Here is a 20566-nt window from a genome sequence, read left to right on the forward strand (position 1 = left end):
TTTTTGTTTGTTTGTTTGTTTCTTGGCCAGCCTTTTAGCTTTCAGTTTTTTACGTATTAGAAAACTACTTTCTCTTTCTTTAGAACATTATTCTCCTTGTAAGAGCAGATGTTTGACTTATTTTGTCCCTTCTCAAATCACTGACACTAAATCTTAAGGTGAACATGAAGCAAAATGTAATCTTTATTAGCTGAAAATCTCTACAGGCCAATTGTTAAAAAGAGTTTATTAATGACTAATAATATATCTCTTTGAGTACGCCAATAATTACTCGTATTCTTGCTGCAGCAGCACACCTATCATCTAAACCCACGACACTTAAAGGCCGAGGCATATGCCAAAACACACATTATTGGCATTTGTAGCTCAGCTGATCCAAAGCAGGATTACAGGAAAGGCTCCTGCAATCAGACGGATGTTCTGCACTGCTACTCCCCTTTACAATAAATGACAAAGGCTAACCCCAGGATTTTATTTCCTTTTTGTCAGAACCAGCCAAACAAGTTCCTTCTTTTGCTGAGGGTGGAAAGAGCCTGCTCGCAGCAACACAGTGACCTCAGGAAGACGAGCCTGACGACGATAATCCGACAGATAAAGAGGAAAAACAGGCTAAATAGACAGCGCATGGAAACTCAGTGAAGGAAAGACTTGTTGATTAACAAGAACAAGTAACGCGCCGCAAAACAAACCGAGCTACTGTTCAGGCTTCTTACATTTCTAGGCTTGTGCGGAGAGAGGGGGCATAATGGCTGACTGCAAGAAAAGAGCAGCGAAGATGTGAAATAGACGACCCGTGAAAAGGCCTAAACAAGCGTGAAAGTTTTTATTTTGTTAAAAATTAAACTTACTGGTTAATAAAAAAAAGAAATGTGGCTAAATGCCACAAATGCTTTAACAAACCACAAAGTAACACGAACTATGTAAAAATATGGCTTTTTCCTGTCAAAACATGCATTTCAGGAGTCCAGAGAAATGGCAGGAGTCAACAAGCGCATGCATACATACACTACATGCACAATGGCTTGCACAAACAAGAACAAGGACAAGAATGAGGACGGTTATGTTCTACCATCAGTCACTCTCCTCCGTAGTCATTTTTCATTTGAACACTGAATACAAATTCATGGAAACGTACACCGTTATCCCTGTGTGAAAAAAAAAAAAAAAAAAAAAAAAGAGTCTCATCGGTGGGTCATCTGTAGGAAAAGACGGAAGTCCTTGAATTTAAATGACACTCAAATAGCAAACAGTCGGAGAAGGAGCACCGCCCCGGGGCAAAAGGCGCTCCGCTCAGTAACAGTAAATGATAGCAGAAAGATGAAATTGTCCATGCAGGTGGCTACATCCTCTCTCGGTGTGGGTCACTTTTGTTTGTTGATGACCCTCAGAGAAGCAGAGGAGCGCCCGAAGAGTCTGTTTCGGTGTTGTGATGGTAGGCCGAGTAGGCTGTGGCGGTGCTGGAGGAATATGCTGCAGGAGGAAAAACATTAGAAATGTAAATGTTTTTTAAAAAAAAAAAAAAAGCAACACAGCAGTAACAGAGCAGATGTTATATTTCACAAAGCTCTTCAACTTAACCCGGATGTCGACACATTCCCAAGCCACAATGTGGTGTACCCTCATTCAAAGACATGTAACAGGACACCTGGTCCTTTTAACAGCCTCTTCACAGAACAACAAGAAAAAAAAAAAAAAAAAAGAAGAGTCTGCGGCGTGGTAATCCATTTGTAACCCAAGTCGTTCTCTAAAATGACATAATAAATCAGGGGACATTATGTGGCATATATTTAATGTGACTCGATCTGCTGGTCGAGCAGGTGGTGTCATGACTGCTGAGCTGGAGGGGAGAATGAGGCCGAGGGAGAGGTAGGTGTTAGGTGGCAGAGGTGGGGAGGAGGCCTCTAATGAGCGAGGGATTGTAATATGCAGAGAAAAGGGAAGGAATGCGCGTCTTTCACTGCTTAAAGATTGGTATGTTACTGGAAAGTAGAGAGGAGGTGAGAAAATGCCTACAGCTGCAGCAGATACAATGGGTCGCGAAGACTGATTCACACAGCGGGGCGGTAATTATACCTCAACGGCCAGGACAAACAACGATCGCAGCTCGCTCTGTACAATGAATTAATGTTAACATATGTAATGTATCTTAATCCCTTATTTTAAATCGACCCAAAGGAAGACACAAAGGGACCTGCGAGCCCGTTGTGGAAAATTCCCTACGTGTACTCACTTCTCCCGCTGTAATGCCTCATCTTCCTCGCCAGCTCGTCCGATGGCGTCTGCTCCGACACTTTCACCTCTGGGACTGAAAAAAAAAAAAAAAAAAAAAAAAAAAAGAGTAAATGTCAACACAAGGAACTCCCCCAAACAATCATGTGCTCCTGTTTTAGAGTCATTACGGTCATCTGTGCTCCTGTGCAATGTTTTTGCAGACACTCTGTGCCTGTGTCAACATGCCTCTGATTAACCAATTGTTATTAGGCCGGTGAAAAAGCCCCGTGTATTGAGGTTTATAACTATGAGCCAAACAAAGAAGCTCGAGCAGCGTTCCAACAGACACTATGAGTCATTAAGAAGACAGGTAGGATGATTTGTATATTTGGTATGCCGCGGCCAAGCGGTAGTGTACAGGGTTGTGTCATATTGATAAAGCATTAATCAGATTGAAAACTCTTACACTCGCTGCTTAAGGTGTAGGTCATGGTCTCGTTGCCGCTGTCGGGGAGAGTCCCGTCGCTCCTGCCGTTCGACCGCTGTCCCGTTGCCTGGTGGCTCTTGTTTCTCTTGCCCTTACGCGTGCTGATGCGGATGACCCCGTGAACCAGCTTGCACTCGGCCTCCTGCTCCTCCAGGTTGTAGTCCTGCGCGATGCTGTAGATGAGCTCGCTGATCTCGTTGGTCTTGCGGGAGAAGGACGAGTCGGAGGTGCACTTGGCCAGCTGGTCGATCTGATGCAGGGCGTACAGCTCCAGCAGCTTCTTGGTGATGAGAGAGTCAATGTCTGTGCCCGTGTCGCTCAGGTCGTCCAGGTCATAGTCCTCGCGGGATAACAGGCTGGTGTTGCTGACCGGCCGCTGGCTTTCCCCCTTGCCAGGTGTACGGGTCCGTTTGGCGGGGGCAGCCGAATACTTTACTGTCTTACCTGCGATGCGCACATCCTGGTAGCGGAAGCTGTCGCTTGGGGGCAACTTGGAAGGTTTGGTGGGCTTTCTGGACTCCACAGGGGAACCCAAGGGATTGGTCAAAGCCATGCCATTAGGAGGGTGAGGCTCGCTGCTCGTTTTAGGGGGGAGGTCTGTGGAGCTCTCGTTAACAGGCAGGCAGGGCTCTCGGCTGCCGTAAAATCCACAGGTCAGCACACAGCAGATGAGAGCCTTGCAGCCGCTCCAGCCCATGGATGCACAGGAGCCACAGGCATGTCTGCCGGCGGGAGTGTTGTCCGCCGACCCTGGAATAAATCCTATAGTCTCCGAGCCCCGTCCTGTGCCATTTCGAGGGTGTCCCCTGCTGCGACCATACTTGTTCTCCGAGTACCTGGAGTGGTCGGTGTAGTGCTCGTGCAGATGCTCCCCATGAGGATCCTTGTAGGAGTCTTGGCTGCTCTCCCTGGATATAGTCCGAGTCTGTCTGTGCTTTTCCGGTCTGGAGCCGGAGTGTTTGTGGTGGCGGGACGCCTGGGGAGCCCCCGTGCTGTGGCCAGGCATGGCTCAAAACACCTGGGACCTGTGTGTGTGTGGGAGATGAACGGTTGAAAAGAAATTACAACCTGGTCTACACCGCCCCTCTCGCTGCCATACAGGCTTGCAGCGTTTGACACATCACAGCACGTCTCACTGACCTGCTTTTGAAACCAAAACGCACAGAGAATGTAAATAAAGCGAATGCATTGATTGCTGCCATGATAATACCTTCTCCCTGGCCGCCGAGCCTTCACTCTGGCCTACAAGGAGGCGTGCAGGAGAAACAGTTCACACCAAACCCCAGTCAACATTAAACACTTTTGAATTTTACTTGCAAAGCGTCCACTCACCGCATAAGAGGGAACAGTTTGTGGCTGCGTTTGATCCCAAACAACTCGCCCGCCGAGAAAACCGCGGAAGTCTCGGCGGAGAGAAAAACTTCTGCCAGCGCTTCAGACGGAGAAAGAGAGAGACGGATCTCGACCGCCCACGATTTTTTTTTTCTTCTTCTTCTTCTTTTCTTTCTTTCACGGGACTTAACTTCCACCAAACAACAAACGTCGGGGAAGCCAAACTCGGTAAGGGCGCCGCCTCGACGGAACAACGCGCCTCAGCTCACCCGCGTCCGTCGCCTTCCTTTCGGTTGAATCGCACGGTCTTGTGATGCCGACGGACGGTCTCCCAGTGTTTGGCTATTACCTGCGGCTACACCTAATCCCAGATCCTACACCCACCCACAGGTGAGTCGTGACGTCACGCGAGGCGGATATGAACGCGCAGAGGAAGGAAAGAGAAAGAGAGAGAGAGGAGGTGACAAAAATAATCACAGCGACAAGGATTATTTAGGTTTTTTTTTTTTTTGGTTTTTTTTTTTTTTCAAGAAAAAATAAATAAAACAACAAAAGACAACCGACGGAGAAACTTATGAAAAGTGGACTTTCCAATTCGTGCGCAGAAGCCATCAGGGCCCGGCAGGCACACAGAGGCGCACAGCTGCAGCGCCAGCAGGTGTACTTCCAAATAATATCTTTCATTCTGCCCTATTTTCTCCCCCTCTACGGAAACACTTAATCACCCACTCTCTTTGAATGGAAATAGCAGGGCCGCCTCACCTGGAGAAAAATATATGAGTCTACTGTGGAGCTTGTTGCGCTGTTTTGTTTTTTCACAATAAAATAGCACAGCACCAAGACAATTACATATATTGTGTGTGTTTTTTTTTATTAATATTAATGCAAATACAATCATGCGTTAAGTGCAATATTTATTAAGATCACAGCGTGAGCAATACAAAGCACAATAAAGATGTATATTTGATTAAATGTAAAGGTATTTCAATCCTGTTTGTCACTGAAGCATGCACAATACCTGTTTAAAAAATCTACTGTCTATTAGTTTTTTTTGGTTAATAATTCAAGCAGTATGTCAGGATATTCAAAGGATGCTAATGCATAAAATAAATGTACCACAATTTACAAAAAAGAAACTGAGATGTTTCTAAAGTAGCCGTTCTTATAAAACGTATGATAAAAATACACAATCATGCTCCTGTGCCTCAAAAACACAAAGGCACTTTTCGAAGTGAGGGTTAAAGGTTCTAGCTGCAGAATGTACAAGAAGCTAATAATAAAATTAAATTAAATAAAAAAAATAAAAAAAAAGATCCTGGTGTAAACTATTTACATTTGCCTTTGCCTATGGATCATACAGGATGAGAGGTTGTCACCTGTTTGACTTGTGTGTCTGTGAGAACCTGGACAATGCAAGTGTCATTGGGCAGCTGCTGTGAGAGAGCTAATCCTAAATGCCGTTCTGCCATGCTGGCATTTGCCGAGATGTGCCCCAGCCGAGGGTCTGAGTCGATTTCATACCGATAGTGATATCCCTCCAGTACGTCCCGGCACGCGTCTCTCATTTCAATGATCCACTTCTTCATGCCGTTGCGGTTCAGGTAGAGCACAAAGAGAAAAACCATGCCCACCAACCCGAGCACCAGCCCTAGGAAGACGTAGGACGTCTGTAGGGAGAGGTCTGTCACCTCTGGGAGGACTGGGACAACGCACCCAATGTCCTCGACATTGAGCCCTCGCAGCCGGGTGTTGGTTAATGCATCTGGTGATGCACATCTCACTGCTTCCACATCTACATGAGCTTTAGTGTTATTCAGCCATTCAACAAAATTCTGGATCTCACAAGAACAGGTGTAGGGGTTGTCCCCGAGAAGGATTCGGATGTTCCCAAGCTTCTCTAACTCTTGGAGGGAATCGTCCCTGTATGTTCTGATGGCGTTGTGCGTCAGGTCCAGCACCTCCAGATGATTCATGCCAGAGAAGGTCCCGCTGTAGACCGCCGCCAAAGAGTTGTTGGTGAGGAAGAGCTGCTGCAGATTGGGGAGGTGGGAAAACAACCCCGGCGGCAACAGGGCGAGGTGGTTCCCAGAGAGGTCGAGGCGGAGGAGCCCTCCGAGGCCACCCCAGCGCAGCGCTGTGGTTAGGTCCGTCAGGGCGGTGAAGTTGTACAGAGAGCAGCTCAGGTTGAGCTCCTGGAGGGGGCTGCCAGGTATGCTGAGAGCCTCCGGATGGATGAGAGCCAGCTGGTTGCCACTGAGGTCCAGGAAGCGCAGGTTGACGAGGGCAGAGAAGGTGTGGGATGCCATCTCTGTGATCCTGAGAAGACGACTAACACTGTGACATCTGGTCTCACACACATAATGCATCTCAAATAAATAATGAAAAAAAACCACATTCAAAGACATTCTTTATTATGTACACATTAAGAAAGTATATGGCTTAATATACATGACTGAAACAAAACAAACACTGACATTCTCACCTGTTATTGCTTAAAATAATGTTAGTGACATTCTCCAGCTCTGTAAATGAATCAGGTCCAATCTGGTGCACAATATTCCCTGTGATGATGACAGTCCTGGCATAACCGGGAATATTTTGTGGCACTGTGAGCAAATCCTTGGAAACACATTTCACTGTGCGGGTGACAGCGAAGCACTCACAGCCAAAAGGACACTCCAAGCACTGGTATGGTGCACAAAGAAGAAATCCCCAAAACACGCGGATTGCAAAACTACACATCTCTGAATTATAGCCAATTTTCTCTTTAAAAAAAAAAAAAGACAGAAAAAGTGAAATATTTTAAATTACAGCAGAGAAAAATGTGATTCCATTTGGCTTAATGAACCAGATTCTGAACGCCGTCCCGATCTTTTGTTGTCACAAACTAATCAAATACTGCAGATGTGGCAAAGACCGCTCGCCGCAGCGTCAGTCCCTCCTCATGTGTGCTCCACTGTGGGAATAAAGGTTCCCGTAAATTGATGAGAGTTCACATCACACAGAGTCTGCTGGATGAAAAAAGGTATGTGGTTCCCTTAAAGGTACAGAGGACGATCAGGGCATCCACAGCCTGTGACCTACAGCGCAGTCCGCTGGGGGACGTGAAAAGGCTTTCCATACAGCAAAATGCCAAGTTACTAAAACAGAAGCATTGAATTGATTTATAACAATAAATAACGCTTATTCTGGTATAAGCAAATCAATTAAGTGCATAATGAGTAAAAATGTCATGTAATATTGGACGTCGTTTGTATAACTGAACACTCCAGCTTGGTGATGCAAAGTTGGAAAGAATTTAATTTCTGTCTGGAAAAAAAAAACCAAATAATAACAATAATATACTAATAATAACATAATAAAATGCGATAAAACAGAGGAAAATGGATTCAAGGACAGGACAATATCACAATTTTTCACACGTGGTTCTTCCATCATTCTATCTTTTTTTAGCGGCTCATATCTCTTGGACAAATAATTGATGAACACGTTCAGCGTTAAGATCTCGCGATCCATTTTGCAGCGATTCGTCACTGAAATGTACATTAGCCGGTCTGGAAACACATTCATCACTGCCTATCGTGGAAAAAAACACATCCCCGCAACTCAAAGGCATTGCACCACCGAGGTGTAACCTGGGGAAGATCATCTTCCTTTGTGACGAAAACACAAACCCACTATGTGAAAAACACTATTTGAAGAGATGATATACAGATACTGAAGCATACACGACCGAAATAATACTCGGTGAAGAAACAAAAAAACACTGTTTACACACAAAAGTAATCGTGTATGTCAAAACTAGCCACAAACAAGCTAAGCTTTAGCCCTAAATGACCTCCGGTAGACTGGATCGCTAGAAATCACAACACACAACGGAGTCCTTCATTATTTTTGTACTGGCAAATGTCCCATCAAAACACATCATTCAGCGTACGACAAGAGTCTGTGATGCATCTCATCGTGCTGCATTACTGCAGGTTGAATGTTAGCACGAGCGTGGCGAGGACCCCGCAGAGCATGAAGAAGGGCATCCAGGTCTTGAGGAAAGCGGCCCAGCTGGAGGACAGAAAGAGGGTAAAGTGTGTTAGAGTGATCATCAACACCTGGATATTGATAGTGTGTGGCAGAAAGGTTAAAGCACTGTTTACTGGTATGTTTTGCACGGACAAGGACACGTGAGGCGTGCTGAAGTATCACATGGTGTCTTTACTCCCAGAGGGCCCGATGCTCCTTTCTCTCAGAGTAGCTACACCCTGGCCCGCGTCCTACTGTCCCATCCACCCAGCCAGTGCAGGGAGCCCCAGCGGAGAGGTGACCTCCAGTGGTGACACGGAGGGGAGCGCAGCTGTCAGTGATGAATTACATGACCTCCCTTCTGTTCAGAAGACTCCAGTGCCGTGGGAGTGTGTGCGCAGAGGCAGCACAAACTGTGACGCCAGCGTTCCCTATGTGGGTCAGCGGAGAATAATGAGGGGGGGTTCTCTGAGCCATATGTCTCTTAATGCTCACCAGCATCCAGCAGCAGAGCAGCACAACAGACTGTGTACGTGTTTGTGGTGAAGATGCCTCCACTGTGTTTGGCCTAGTATTGTCCAGGAACCGTGTTTTCCTTCAGATAACTTTTAATTCTGTTACACACAGATGTGCGGACGCGCCAAGTTATGGATGAAGTGTCAGACAATTAAAGCTCCAGCAAAGAACTTTTAGCTCCCCCTTTTGGCAGTGGGAGTAATTACACGCACACACTGTGGAAAAGGGCGTTTGACACATACAGTCTACGGACCGTTCCCTCATTGTCCTCTAAGCTGATGAACAGCCACACTATCGCTTTCTTTTTTAGGCTGTAATTCTTCCTTTGGATGGCGAATTTCTTTATATCGAGAGCATCAGACACTTTTCCTGAATGCTTCCTAGACCCGATGCGAGAGACGCTGATTTCATAGAACCTTAGTTACATTAGTAACTCTTGTTAGTGTAAAATGCATTGCTGCAAACACGTGAAAACCTGTCACAGACAGCAGATTTGAAACTCTGTTATACATTTAAATACAATGCTCAGATGACTTGTTCACCGTATGCAGCCCGTCTAAATGATTTAATTGCCAGATCTTCGGTGTGGATAATATTCCAAACAGAATGACTCCAGAGATTAACCGGCTAAGATTTTGTATGCAGGTGACCTTCAAGTTGGTTTCAACGCAAGAGATTTGCAGCTGTAGCTACAAATGTTGGCAATTTTGCTCTTCTGTCTTGGTAATTCAACTAAAAATAAGAATATTCACCCTGTATGGCAAGAAAAAAATCATCATGGAACCAGAGGATCCCCACATAAAAGATGGCGTCTTGGAAGCGTGCCAGTGCTACGGCTCTACATCCACATTGTTCTCACAGTGCAAGAACAAGTGGCTTAAATACTCACCTCACATATTTCCCATGAATGAGAGACAGCACACCCAGGTTCACCATGTTCCACGAGGTGCTGTTGTCGTAGGACATCAGGTTGAGGGCCATGGCAACGTGGCAGTAGCAGTTATCAAAGCACAGATTGTGCTTCAGTAAAAGTAAGAAAGAGGCAGTTATTACGTTAGCAATGATGCAGTTGTAGCGATTAAACGAAAAGCTCGCAGGTACCATCTTACCGGCCTGCATTTGTATTCCTCAGACGCATCGTGCACTGCTTTGTCCCAGGTAGCTGCGCCGTTTCCACAGACTTTGTCCACGTCGAGCTTCCAATATCTGAAATATTAGTTGATTCTAGTTTAAATCTGCAGTCTGGTCACGACTAACTTATTGAAATATTATTAAACTACAATATTTCGATTTAAAAAACTTACTTTGTCGGTCTACCAAATCCCATGCTGTCCTCCTGGAAAGAAATGGTGATGATGAATACACTGTCAGCTTATGTTTGAGTGTTATCTGGAATTGCTTGGGTTATTACTGGCAAAATACAGTAGATGTAATAAATTAAATAAAGTTCTTTATGAATACAGTAGATTTACTCTGGACGCCTTGCAGCACATTGAAGGTTGGCATTTTAATTACAATCCTATTGGTCAATTACATGAAATGCGTGTGAAAGAAGTGCTTACTGAGACAAAGTACGATCCTGCAAAATCCCGTATCACTCCAGCGGAAGTGCATATACCCATGTGTCCAATGAAGGGGAGCACCCACCTGCAGGACGCACCATGAGATGCATGAGTCACTATACAACTATACAGTGCATTTAATGAAATAAGATCAAATAAGATAAGATAAATCTGCTGCATTACATGTGACGTTTTAAGAATAACAAGCAGAGCTACCCGAGCCGAGCTGTAAGCTGTCACATTTAAAGCTATAAGCTAGCGAGAGCAGGGATAACGAGTTAGCGTCTCACGTCAGAATAGGAATAGGTGTCCAGACAATGCAGTAGGGGTAGCGGCAGGTTTTTCTGTCGGTCTTTAAGAAATCCCCGGGGTAGCTCATCATTATGTCGGTTTCGTCCAGCTCCGCCATCACAACCTGGAGATGATGACAGTGACGCACAGCCTGGACCTGGGACACACACGCAGCGCGCAGTCGTCGTCGCCGTCCGCGCATGAACCAAAACGCTCGGTCCGTGAACGCAACGCCGTTGGTTTGAGCGTCGACTGCGGTGTTTGTTTACCGTCAGAGGCTGGGATTTAATATTCACTCTTTACCGGTTATCTACGTTTATATAAAAAAATAAATATACTGGCATTTATTTGAATCCCTGGTTTCAGTCTGTTGTGGCAGACAAATAATGTATTACTGCTATGGGGGATGAGAAAAAAAAAATAATGTTTAATGTGCCCTTCATGCCCTGTTACGGACTAAAGTGTCCTTTTCGAGTTTTATTTTTTTGATAATTTAGCGGCGGTGATGCTTTTTGCTATAATATTTAGCAAAAGTGTGTAATTTTAACTCATTTTGATTGTTTTATTTCAGACACAAATCCCATATTACTCTATTTTTACAGTGTAACCTGAATATTGCGTAACGTAATACGTTGTTAATGTACCTTAATTTGTGTGTGTGTGTTTAATTGAGGGGTTTTGAACTACACTTTTTATCCTTTTACTTCAAAGACAATCAGAGTGAATGTGAAAAAAGCAAAAGTGCACAATTGCAGTTTTAGAAAAATATATTTTTACTATTTTATGGCATTTTGGAAGATAACTCCTTTGTCCCTTAACGGTAACAATGAACTATTTTTGACAACAGGGTACGAGTGTTAAAATTATCATGAATGGGAGCACCTTTACTCTTACTTGGCCGCCTGCTCTGTCAGCAGGGAGCTTTAATCACCACAACTTCCACTACTCCTAAAGCTGGGTCACCTCATTACTGTAAAGTATATAGGGCATGAGATGCTCCTCTAACTACTCATGCTTGCAATACGCGATGCTTACATTCGTTGTCTGGTAGTCAGCAAAAGCAGAGAGCGGAGCAGACACTGATATATGAGCTGAAAGTTCATAGCGTATAGCCTCGCATGCAGTTTATCTTCCTAACCTAGATAGTATTGGGAGAACAGGAGCAAAGGCAAAACAATGTGACGAAGAAGGTGTTCAATAATTTTATTCTTTGTTTTGTTTGCAACAACAGTTATTACAGGATCCCTCGAAGAAAAACAGAGTATCTCAAATTAATGAACAAAGTAAAACACATGGAAGCCTGGTGATGCATTTTGCCAAGGACTCTTTCATTCACCCAACTTGAGGGCAAAGGAGACTCAATGAGCTGTTATCTGAGCAACAGATGACAACTATGGTCAGAGAAGCCTCATGCAAGCAGGGCTGAACACCTGACTGCAGCAGAGGACTAATGCTAGAGCCACGCAGCTAGAAGGCAGGACCCCCATCGCCACCAAGTACTTCGCGTCGCATTGTTACGTACCACAGATTAGCATGTGTCCCACTTAAAACCAACAAAAGTTTGACATCAACATGAAGTGGGACTAAACCAAAAAACAGCATTAGAAAGTTAATATTTTCTTCTTTTTTTTCCTTATCGGTATCATGTTGACTTGTCAATAATCTATTGTAGTTAAACCTCTTAACTAAAAAGGAGGCAAAATGATATTTCAGTGAAACAGAGAAAACAAACCTTAATCCGTGGCCGTCTAAATGACACATGGCAACCTTTGGCAGAAGAAGCCCCTCGTTTTTCCTGACAGTTGTAAACTAAACAAAGCTTATAAATAAATTTCAGCGGAGCAACACTGGCAATGTTCACAATTTGAAGAATGACAGTGAAGCCTGGGCTTCCTGTGACCAAAACTCAAACGGAAAATAGGATCAAGTCTAACTTAGAATGAATGACTTGGGTGTGCAGCCTTTCCGAGATGAGCGGGCGCTGTGACATTTCGCTCCACCTGTGGAGCAGACAGGAGATGCAACAAAGCACCGGTTTCTGGTCTGATCCTCCGTGGAAAACACTGTGAGGCCACATATGACCTGAAAATAGGTCGGCAGACTGCAGGTACCTCCTTCAATGTGTTGTGTGTCTTTCCAACAAAAACCTGAGGAAGGATAAGTGCTGAACTCCTCCTTCTTCGTGAGAAACTGGGGAGTGACGTGGAAGGTGCTTTCCTCAAAGGTGTCCCCATGCCACCACGGGGTGGAGGGACAGGCTGAGGTGTTGTTGGTGCTCTGAAGGGGTGAGAAGGGTGTTGTCTCTACCCTCCCAAGAACTGCTCTCCCCAAAGTGGTCTCCTCGCCTGTCCTTTCACGGGACAGGGGAGGGCGATGCATAGTGCAGAGATGTGACATGACATTCACTCAATGTTCTGTCAGACGGAGGGGAAATAAAGATTCAAACGGGAGCAATGAGAGTGCTTTGCTTCTTAAATCCATTCCACAGAATGGATGACTGTTTGTTTAGCTTGGTCTGCACTGCACTTGTCCCTCTGAGCTGTCTTCATCGTCCGAGCCATCTGGGCCAACACCACGCAGGCCCGTGATTCGGTAGCCCATGTTAAGCAGCATTACCTCTAGCGGATCAGCATTCATACGCCGCTGATTTGCCTGAGCAGCCCCGTCCATGTCCTCCACCACGCGCCCATTCTCACTGTCCGTCTGTAGAAGAAAGAGGTGATCAAATATAATTCCCATGACATGACTTATGTATGTCTTATTAAAACATTCCCTCAGCATTTCAAAACCAAGTGTGTTATAATATTTGAATAAATACACAGAAAAGTAAAGTGTGTTTACCTCTGGTCTAGGATTCCATAACCGAACTACGGGGTCAATACCACTAGTAGCCAGGAAGCAGTAGCTGGGGTGGGGCTGCAGACAGTTGACTATGGACTCGTCTCCCTGCAGGATCCTAACCAGATTAGTTGTCTCCTTTTCCCAGATAAAGAAAGATCCGTCGTCTGAGCCGCTGACTATGTATTGGCCTTTGCTGTAGACACAAAGAGGGCATTCAGACATGCGTGACGAGCCACGTTTGTGGGACATGGGACGTTTACTGGGAATTTAAATATTTACCTGGAAAACTGTTCAACCATTTTTACACTGAATGTCTTTCACATAATGCATGTGCAGACGCATACAAGAGTTTCCCAGCTGAGGTACGAAAGGCAACTCAGCAGGACATGGTATACAACAATAAATGAGAACCGCAAGACTGGGTTTAATCATTCTGGACTGTTGCTGTGATAAGAAACGGGATGAGATGAAAGTTCAAATGACAATAGTCGTGTAGTAGTGAGATTGTTTTTCCCAATACAGCATGTTGTCCTTCTGAGGTATCAGAGACCAAAAGTGCTATTAGTGTCTTGAGTCACATTTTGACTGAACGAAATGATAATAAATAAACTTTAAAAATAAACATTAAATGAAGCTGAGATGAGAAGAATATAACCGAGATGAAGGAGTTCTGTAGCCAAGAATGGTCCTTAGCTCCTCTTTGTTGTGCAAGTTTAATCACTTGTTTTTTTCCACTAACACGGTAAATGTTTAATGGGCATGTTCAATAAAGACACCGCAGATTATAACTGCTTGTGTGTTACTAGCTGAAGCAAACTGTGCCTACAAAAAGAGCAGATCAGATTTTATTATTACAGAGCTGATGACTGCCCCCTGGTGACACCACAGCAGACTGGCAGCGTGATCGACTGACCTTCCAAAGAAGTTGGCCTCTTTGATATCAGTGGTGGTGTTGCAGTGGCCGCAGTATCTGTGCTTGTAGTCAAAGCTGCTCTCTCTCAACACCAGCTCGTCTTCAGGAATGGACTCCTTCCGACTGAATGAGTGGAACCGAATGGAGCTGTTGGCCTTCTTGTCTTCGGCTATGAAGAAAAAAATAATAAATGTACAAGAAACTACTTACAAAAGGATCTTTTTTTTAATAGGTAACCTAGTATCTCACTTTTATTGTGTCTACAAACATTGTAAATAACCAACATGATCCAACACAATTCTACTCTTTCTCACCTGAGTCTGTCTTGGAGTAAAGAGCGGCCTTGATGTCCTTATCTAAGGCATCACAGGCACTACTGTGCGCCTGCTCTGGAAACTTTCCTTTGAAATCATCCAGACACTCCAGAGCCTCTGCCACATACTTCAACTCAAACAGACAGCGTGCCAGTCTGAAATGTGCTTTCAGATGGCCAGGGTTTAGAGTCAGAGCCTTTAGACAATCCCTGAGGGCATCGTAATGGTCTCCATCCCTGGGAATCACAGACACAGACATAATCACTCGATAACCATTTCTAAACGCCTTCAGGAAAAAGATAATGAACCATCTCTCGAACACAATGACACCGACCACTTGCGTTTCATGTAGGCAGCAGCCCGATTCCCATATAGCATGGCGTTGCTGCTGGCCTGATGAATGCCTAAACTGTACAGCTGGATGGCCTGTGTCCACTGCTGCCGTGCGAATGCATCATTAGCTTGTTGCTTTATCCTCTCCAAGTGAGGAGGCAGATCAGTAGAACTAAAACAATGAGGGAGAGAAAATATTTTTAAAATACTTTTACATGTGCGAACTCAAACCTTCAATCAATCAGTGTTTAAAAACAAAAAGGAAAGACGAGAGACAAAGAGAACATTACCTAGACTGAATTTTGCTTCCAGCAAAGTGAATGTGACTGGCTGGAAGGTGAATTCCATTGGAGACACCATTTGTTGTCTTTCCATTCTGCACGTCTGCTGGAAATCCAGAGGTCGGGAAATTACTAATACATCAACAGATGCAATCTTTATGGACTTTGGAATATGGCGTAATTAAGTATTAGTTAAGATAGCGCAGTCCTACCTGCTGATGACGGGCATTTTTTTGGAAGCAGGAAGGTATATGGCCTCTGTTTAAATGTCAAATCAAACAGATACACCTAGAATAAAAAATGAAACATTACGACACTGCAACAGCAATGGGAGGACGTACGGAGAATGCCATTATTATGATCACCAACTAACACCTCCTCTCACCACTCCTTGTTTGTTCTAAGAAGCATTACCTGTTCTCCACCCATGTTAACCAGCAGCTCAGTGCCATCTGGACTGAAGGTGACATAGGTGGCTACAAGGACCCTGAGGCGGTTATTATAGTCTGGCAGTTTCACTGGCAGGTGCCCTGAAGCATTCAGACAGAAGATTATGTTAAACCACATTCTTTACAACCAGCTTATCTGCAATAAAAACACATCATGGTGCTTTAATATAAATCTACCTTGACCCACACACCTGCAACATAATACTGTCCCGCTCCATCTGGGATGGGCTTCTGCCTGTCACAGAAGGTGTGCACGGCTGCTGATGTGCTCTGACTCACAGATTTCCTGTATAAGGAACAAAAACACTTTTGTTTGTATTGTGCCACAACAAGATCCACATTTGAGCAGTTGCTGGTTAAACGCTTCCACAGAATGACATCAAAGCTTAATTAACCTGTAGTTGTGAATCATCCTGATGTCATAGAGGCGAACAAAAGGCCCATTGGCTCCCACCGCCAGGTAGTTGTTGTCCCGTGGATTGACAGCTAAACACTTGGCCTCGACCAGCTGACCACAGAACTCAGTCAGGTCAATCAGTACCTCAGAGTGTTTACTGTTCTCCCTCAGGTCATATTGCCTGTAATTAATGATGAGAAATAAACGTATCACCTCTAGTAGAAGTCAGCCATTTAAAACCTTGGTCCCTTGGTACTGACCTGATGATGCCGTCTTCTGCAGCACTCCAGAAGGTGTTGGGCCACATGGGCGCTGTGGCGATGCGTTTAACTCTGTTAGTGTGATCAGAAAACATGTGGATGGTTTCTTTCACTGACAGGTCATGTACGTGGACCTTGGTGTCGGCTGCACCCGTCACCAAAATTCTATCCCCGGTGTGAGGGAGAAACTGTACAGACAGACAAGAATGCAACAAAAACAGTGAATTTATATACAATCACAGAATATTCCACTGTAAGTAGTGGCATGAAAATTAATATTCCTTTTTATTTGCAGCAGGAAATAAACACCGTCCCCCTTTTTCATTCCTTCAACCGCTATCTGGAAAAGGCTGGCGTTGCAATATCTGTGCGTACTCAAAAACCATGTTGACATCTTTATAATATATAGTCTTGTGGTGTTTAAGAGCAGGTGTGTTTCTCCTTTGACCAGAAATCTGAACTTTTCTTTTGAAAATGCACCTCTTCTCATGCAAATTGTTTGCTAGTATACTCATGTACGACACACAGAGCTGAATGTACACACACATAATCAAAGAATTCTCCTTAAACCTGATTAATATTGGCATATCCCTCGTGTCTCAAGGCTCATTTACAGTACTGATGCCGCCGACATAGGTGCCGTAACTTACGCATGTAGCCTGTCCCGGTGCAAGCCGAACCTCCTCAGTTAATCTTTCCTCGATGTGTTCCATTTTTATTGATCCAAAACAATCAATTCAAAAATTGCGGAGATGGAGAAGCAGCCGGAAATACTAAAGCGGAAGCACTCTATTACCAAGTGAACCGATCACAGCTCTTGCGGTGTGCGTCGCCACAGCGCATAGTTACATTTTTGGGGAGGTGCATGTCAGCTACAGTGCAAACTGACGTTCTAAACCGTCTATTAATCAGGAAATGTTGCATCTTGAAAAAGGCCTAATTCATAACATCTGAACAGAATATATGGTTTAGATTACTCCCATTAAATTCAGGATAGCGTCATATTCTAAACAACACTGGAACATCTGTGTGCATGTAAATTCACCCTCATGTCAGTACCCACGGATTAAGACATTATTGAGGTGCGTACAAAGACTACTCATGAAGCCAGTCTATCAATGGTACTAATATGTACTATGGCTCATAGTCGGATTAATGGTTTAAAATAGCAGCACCACATTATCCCTCCAGCAACATGTCCTACCAACATAATCCAACAAGGGGGTCAGTGACCTTATACTCTTCAGTACGTACAGCACACAATCAGTTCTCCTCACCTTTACGGAGAAGATATTCGCCGCATGACCTGTGTGCATAGTTGTAAGCTTCTTGTGTTTGAATGGATCCCAGATGATGGCGTGTTGATCATCTGAGCCTGAAGCCAGCAGGCTGAAGATAAAGAGATTCACCAGAAGTCAAGCAACATATAAGCAATATCATCCTTTAAAAAGTGTATGGTGAGACGTTTACTGGCAGAGGGATGAAATGTCTGTCACTACAATTAATGTTCATCATGTAATGTGTCACATATTTTATATATGGTAGGTGTGTACAGCATGAAGTCCTTTAACACTTAATGTCAGCTAACTATAGAGACATGTTAACAGTTTCAAATGTCGTGTGCATTGCAGTAATTATTTAAAATTAAGAACTGGGATTCATGTAATTTATGTAAATTATTTTAGTGATTTAAGTCAGAGCCTCCTTGTCAGTAGGGAGGCAAATTACATACTTAAAAAGACACTTTTAGAAATACACTCATTGCCACTACACTGGGTACAATAGTGAAAATAAAAGTCTTTATAAAGGTCATTGTATTCAGCCTTTGTTTAATATAACTGCTGTGCTGAGTTGTTGATTCACCTGTGTTTTCATTTTGGAGGATGCAGTTTCTAGTACTATTGAATTGCATTGTACCATTGTGTGCTACGCATGTACTATTGTTTTGAAACCCCCCATTTTAGTCAGTGGGCTAGGCCAAAAACAGAAACACCTTTGTGTTTAATTCAATACAGTTTAACAGCACCACTAACTACATCCTCCTGTTGAATTAAAACATTTCTAACGCTGTTTCAACATAAGCTGAACATTACAGCAGTCATGAAGCTACGTTTTAGTACAGGACTGCTATATTAGAATGCATTTGTTTTCACGAGTGCACTGTATATAAATATTATAGAAGTATGGTTCTGTGTCACCTTTTTTTGTCAATTGGAGTTCAGTTAAACTGGACATTTATCAGCTAAGATGATGTTTAACACAGTGAAACTTTAGTTTTGGAAAACTTACTCTCCGTTTTCGTTCCATTCCAAGCAGTTCACACAGCCAGTATGGCCCTGTGGAAACAGATGATTAACAACTGTCAGAAGAAGATGTAAAAATACACAGAGGTATCTTGTCATGTTTCGATTCTTTGTGGGGGAAAAAAAAAAAAGCTCCACGTTAACAGTGACCTGAAGCTCGGCCTCGAGTCCCAGTCTCTTGATGAATGGGTCGGTCACATGATAGGACCTTTGGAAGCCTGGTGCTCTCTTGTCCTGAAGGCAAGAGTTGAAAAACAATAACTGATGGGGAGAGTCCCACTAAGCTCCTTTCTATTTGTTAAAAACAAACTGTAAACTGGTACATCCAGCTCATGCCCCGGCATTTAGTTTTTACTCACCCTGATCTGCCTGTGCAGAATATCTCTGGTGATGTTGATAGTAGTCATGGCCTCACCGCAAAACATAAATTAGGTTCTGGGCTGGAGGTTTCCAGGGGTCAGAGTTCAGATGACATTTAGTCCCTTTTTTCTTGTGACTGAGCTGTGAAAGCGGAAGAGACATTAAGTCAGAATAAATCATAAAAGACTGACACTTAAGCAGTGGTGCTATGTTAATTCCGGTTAAAGTGCTCGGATAGAGCCGTGACAAACACCGGGCATTTCAATAATTCACTAATTAGATGTAATTTAAGGGCCACAGCCTACATCATATAACGTTAGCTGGTACATAGACTTTGCTCACTCCAGTGCTACAGAAAGTGTTTGCTCCCGTTAAGCGAATTCATAAGCTAACTAGCTAATGTTAGCAATGCAGCTATGTCGGCACAACAACGCTATGCTTGTCAAAAGACTAACAATTATTTGACCATTAAACCGGTGTTAGCCCACTAGAAACGTTAGCCACCTATGCTGCGGGCCTTTAAGAGACCTGTCGTTTACCAAGTAGCTGGCGTTAGCGCACTAGCGTTACCTTGCTAGCTAAACAAAACGTCCACTTCGTGTAACATTTAACATTTGCAACGCTTTAGTTTTAATTTGCGGGCTGCCAAATGAATCGCATCGCTTCCCTCGTGCTAGACAGGCCTCTGTCACGACGTGTCCATTTGATTAAAGTGATAAATTGCACTCTGTATGAGTTTGTTGACAGGATTCTCGCTAATACCTTCGCTGACTTGAACACAACGCTCCTCCCACAGAACATAATCACGCAGCTTTGTTCCGCCTGCTAAACAGAACAAACACTTCCGGTTAGGGCGTTTTTCAGAATAAAAGCATTTCCCCGTAATTGTGCATGCGTCGTCAACAAGCATATCACACTACTGCAAAAATAAATAAATAAATAAATAAATAAAGTACAGGATATACCGTGAAATGTCAGCTCTCTCTCCTGTTTATCTTACAGCAGCAGGGCATGCACTGAAGCCCCCCCCCCCCCCCCCCATTAACACATCAAACCCACTACCATCCCACTGTAAATGTTCTGTGTATATATTTTTTGTATTTTTGTATATTTGAGAGCCAAGTTTCTATAATTTATTTTATTTTATTTTATTTTAGGCGTAATGAGTGCAACAACACCAAAGCAAATTCCTTGTATGTGCAAACGTGCTTGGCAAAAAAGTATTTTCTGATTGTGATTGTGATTCTGAAGCAAAGACATGGTCATGCGCTGCTGAATTGACATCTGAAGTGTGCATCATCTTATAACTTCTGCAAAGTCAGATTTAAACACAGCTGGACTGTTAACAAGACCTAGGTTTATCCGAGCACACTTGTTGTACTGATGGAAATGTGTAAATGGGTCGGTAGATGATAACGTCTAGTGTTTTTAATCTTGCAGTCTGTTTCATAAAGTCTGCTTTATAAAGCAGACTGCAAGATAGTGCTCTTAAAAACTAAGAATACATAGCATTATATTCTTCTTTGCATCATACTGTACTGGCAATTGTGTTTTTTTGATGTGAATTTTTTATTTTGTGTGTAAGTAAGACCTCGTGACAAATACGAGCAAGAGACAATTGCTAAGTAGTTAAAAAATGTCGACACACCTATTTTCTGTATTCTGACTGTGTGCACACATCCTTTGACGTGGTGTGTGT

At 43.7% G+C, this 20566-nt stretch overlaps 4 protein-coding genes across 7 annotated transcripts; all 4 read right to left on the reverse strand.

Annotated features, from left to right (window-relative positions):
- Window positions 1-222: 222 nt before the first annotated feature.
- Window positions 223-4384, reverse strand: kdf1a (keratinocyte differentiation factor 1a). The gene is made up of 4 exons (XM_084556785.1): window positions 4031-4384; window positions 2678-3723; window positions 2231-2305; window positions 223-1470 (listed from the first exon to the last, which is right to left on the reverse strand). Exons 2-4 carry the CDS (start codon window positions 3702-3704, stop codon window positions 1385-1387), a joined length of 1188 nt encoding a protein of 395 aa, XP_084412911.1. The 5' UTR covers window positions 3705-3723; window positions 4031-4384; the 3' UTR covers window positions 223-1384.
- Window positions 4385-5382: 998 nt separating this feature from the next.
- tpbg1a (trophoblast glycoprotein 1a) lies at window positions 5383-6772 on the reverse strand (the record flags this gene model as incomplete). The annotated part of the gene is made up of 2 exons (XM_084556784.1): window positions 5383-6346; window positions 6513-6772. 2 exons carry the CDS (start codon window positions 6770-6772, stop codon window positions 5383-5385), a joined length of 1224 nt encoding a protein of 407 aa, XP_084412910.1.
- Window positions 6773-6945: 173 nt separating this feature from the next.
- LOC311496803 (transmembrane protein 222-like) lies at window positions 6946-10769 on the reverse strand. Its single transcript, XM_084556791.1, has 6 exons — window positions 10416-10769; window positions 10126-10210; window positions 9868-9899; window positions 9673-9769; window positions 9453-9583; window positions 6946-8089 (listed from the first exon to the last, which is right to left on the reverse strand). Exons 1-6 carry the CDS (start codon window positions 10616-10618, stop codon window positions 8002-8004), a joined length of 636 nt encoding a protein of 211 aa, XP_084412917.1. The 5' UTR covers window positions 10619-10769; the 3' UTR covers window positions 6946-8001.
- Window positions 10770-11602: 833 nt separating this feature from the next.
- On the reverse strand, window positions 11603-19721 carry wdtc1 (WD and tetratricopeptide repeats 1). Of its 4 annotated transcripts, none has more exons than XM_084556780.1 (16): window positions 19438-19721; window positions 18867-19008; window positions 18658-18741; window positions 18494-18540; window positions 17482-17593; window positions 16205-16392; window positions 15943-16125; window positions 15739-15833; window positions 15513-15628; window positions 15311-15386; window positions 15108-15204; window positions 14819-14989; window positions 14485-14720; window positions 14171-14339; window positions 13258-13450; window positions 11603-13119 (listed from the first exon to the last, which is right to left on the reverse strand). In XM_084556780.1, exons 2-16 carry the CDS (start codon window positions 18930-18932, stop codon window positions 12922-12924), a joined length of 2031 nt encoding a protein of 676 aa, XP_084412906.1. In that variant the 5' UTR covers window positions 18933-19008; window positions 19438-19721; the 3' UTR covers window positions 11603-12921. The 4 variants fall into 4 exon arrangements, with proteins under 4 accessions (XP_084412906.1, XP_084412907.1, XP_084412908.1 ...); XM_084556781.1 differs by having other exon boundaries at window positions 19630-19655; XM_084556782.1 differs by having other exon boundaries at window positions 15108-15201; window positions 18867-19721.
- Window positions 19722-20566: the final 845 nt, after the last annotated feature.

The sequence above is a fragment of the Chelon labrosus genome (genome assembly GCF_963514085.1).
Source record: "Chelon labrosus genome assembly, chromosome: 12".
NCBI lineage: Eukaryota > Metazoa > Chordata > Actinopteri > Mugiliformes > Mugilidae > Chelon > Chelon labrosus.

Excerpts from the sequence above, each read along its gene's own strand:
- LOC311496803 (XM_084556791.1), bottom strand. The coding sequence starts at position 10,618 with ATGCGCGGACGGCGACGACGACTGCGCGCTGCGTGTGTGTCCCAGGTC. Across the intron at positions 9,900-10,125 it reads CAGGATCGTACTTTGTCTCA|GAGGACAGCATGGGATTTGG; the intron begins GTAAGCACTTCT and ends ATTTCTTTCCAG. Across the intron at positions 8,090-9,452 it reads ATTCATGGGAAATATGTGAG|CTGGGCCGCTTTCCTCAAGA; the intron begins GTGAGTATTTAA and ends TCTGTCCTCCAG.
- kdf1a (XM_084556785.1), bottom strand. The coding sequence starts at position 3,704 with ATGCCTGGCCACAGCACGGGGGCTCCCCAGGCGTCCCGCCACCACAAA. Across the intron at positions 2,306-2,677 it reads CTACACCTTAAGCAGCGAGT|TCCCAGAGGTGAAAGTGTCG; the intron begins GTAAGAGTTTTC and ends TTTTTTTTTCAG. Across the intron at positions 1,471-2,230 it reads GAGGCATTACAGCGGGAGAA|CATATTCCTCCAGCACCGCC; the intron begins GTGAGTACACGT and ends TTCCTCCTGCAG.
- wdtc1 (XM_084556780.1), bottom strand. The coding sequence starts at position 18,932 with ATGTTTTGCGGTGAGGCCATGACTACTATCAACATCACCAGAGATATT. Across the intron at positions 16,126-16,204 it reads GCAGAAGACGGCATCATCAG|GCAATATGACCTGAGGGAGA; the intron begins GTCAGTACCAAG and ends CATTAATTACAG. Across the intron at positions 13,120-13,257 it reads TATGGAATCCTAGACCAGAG|ACGGACAGTGAGAATGGGCG; the intron begins GTAAACACACTT and ends TTTCTTCTACAG.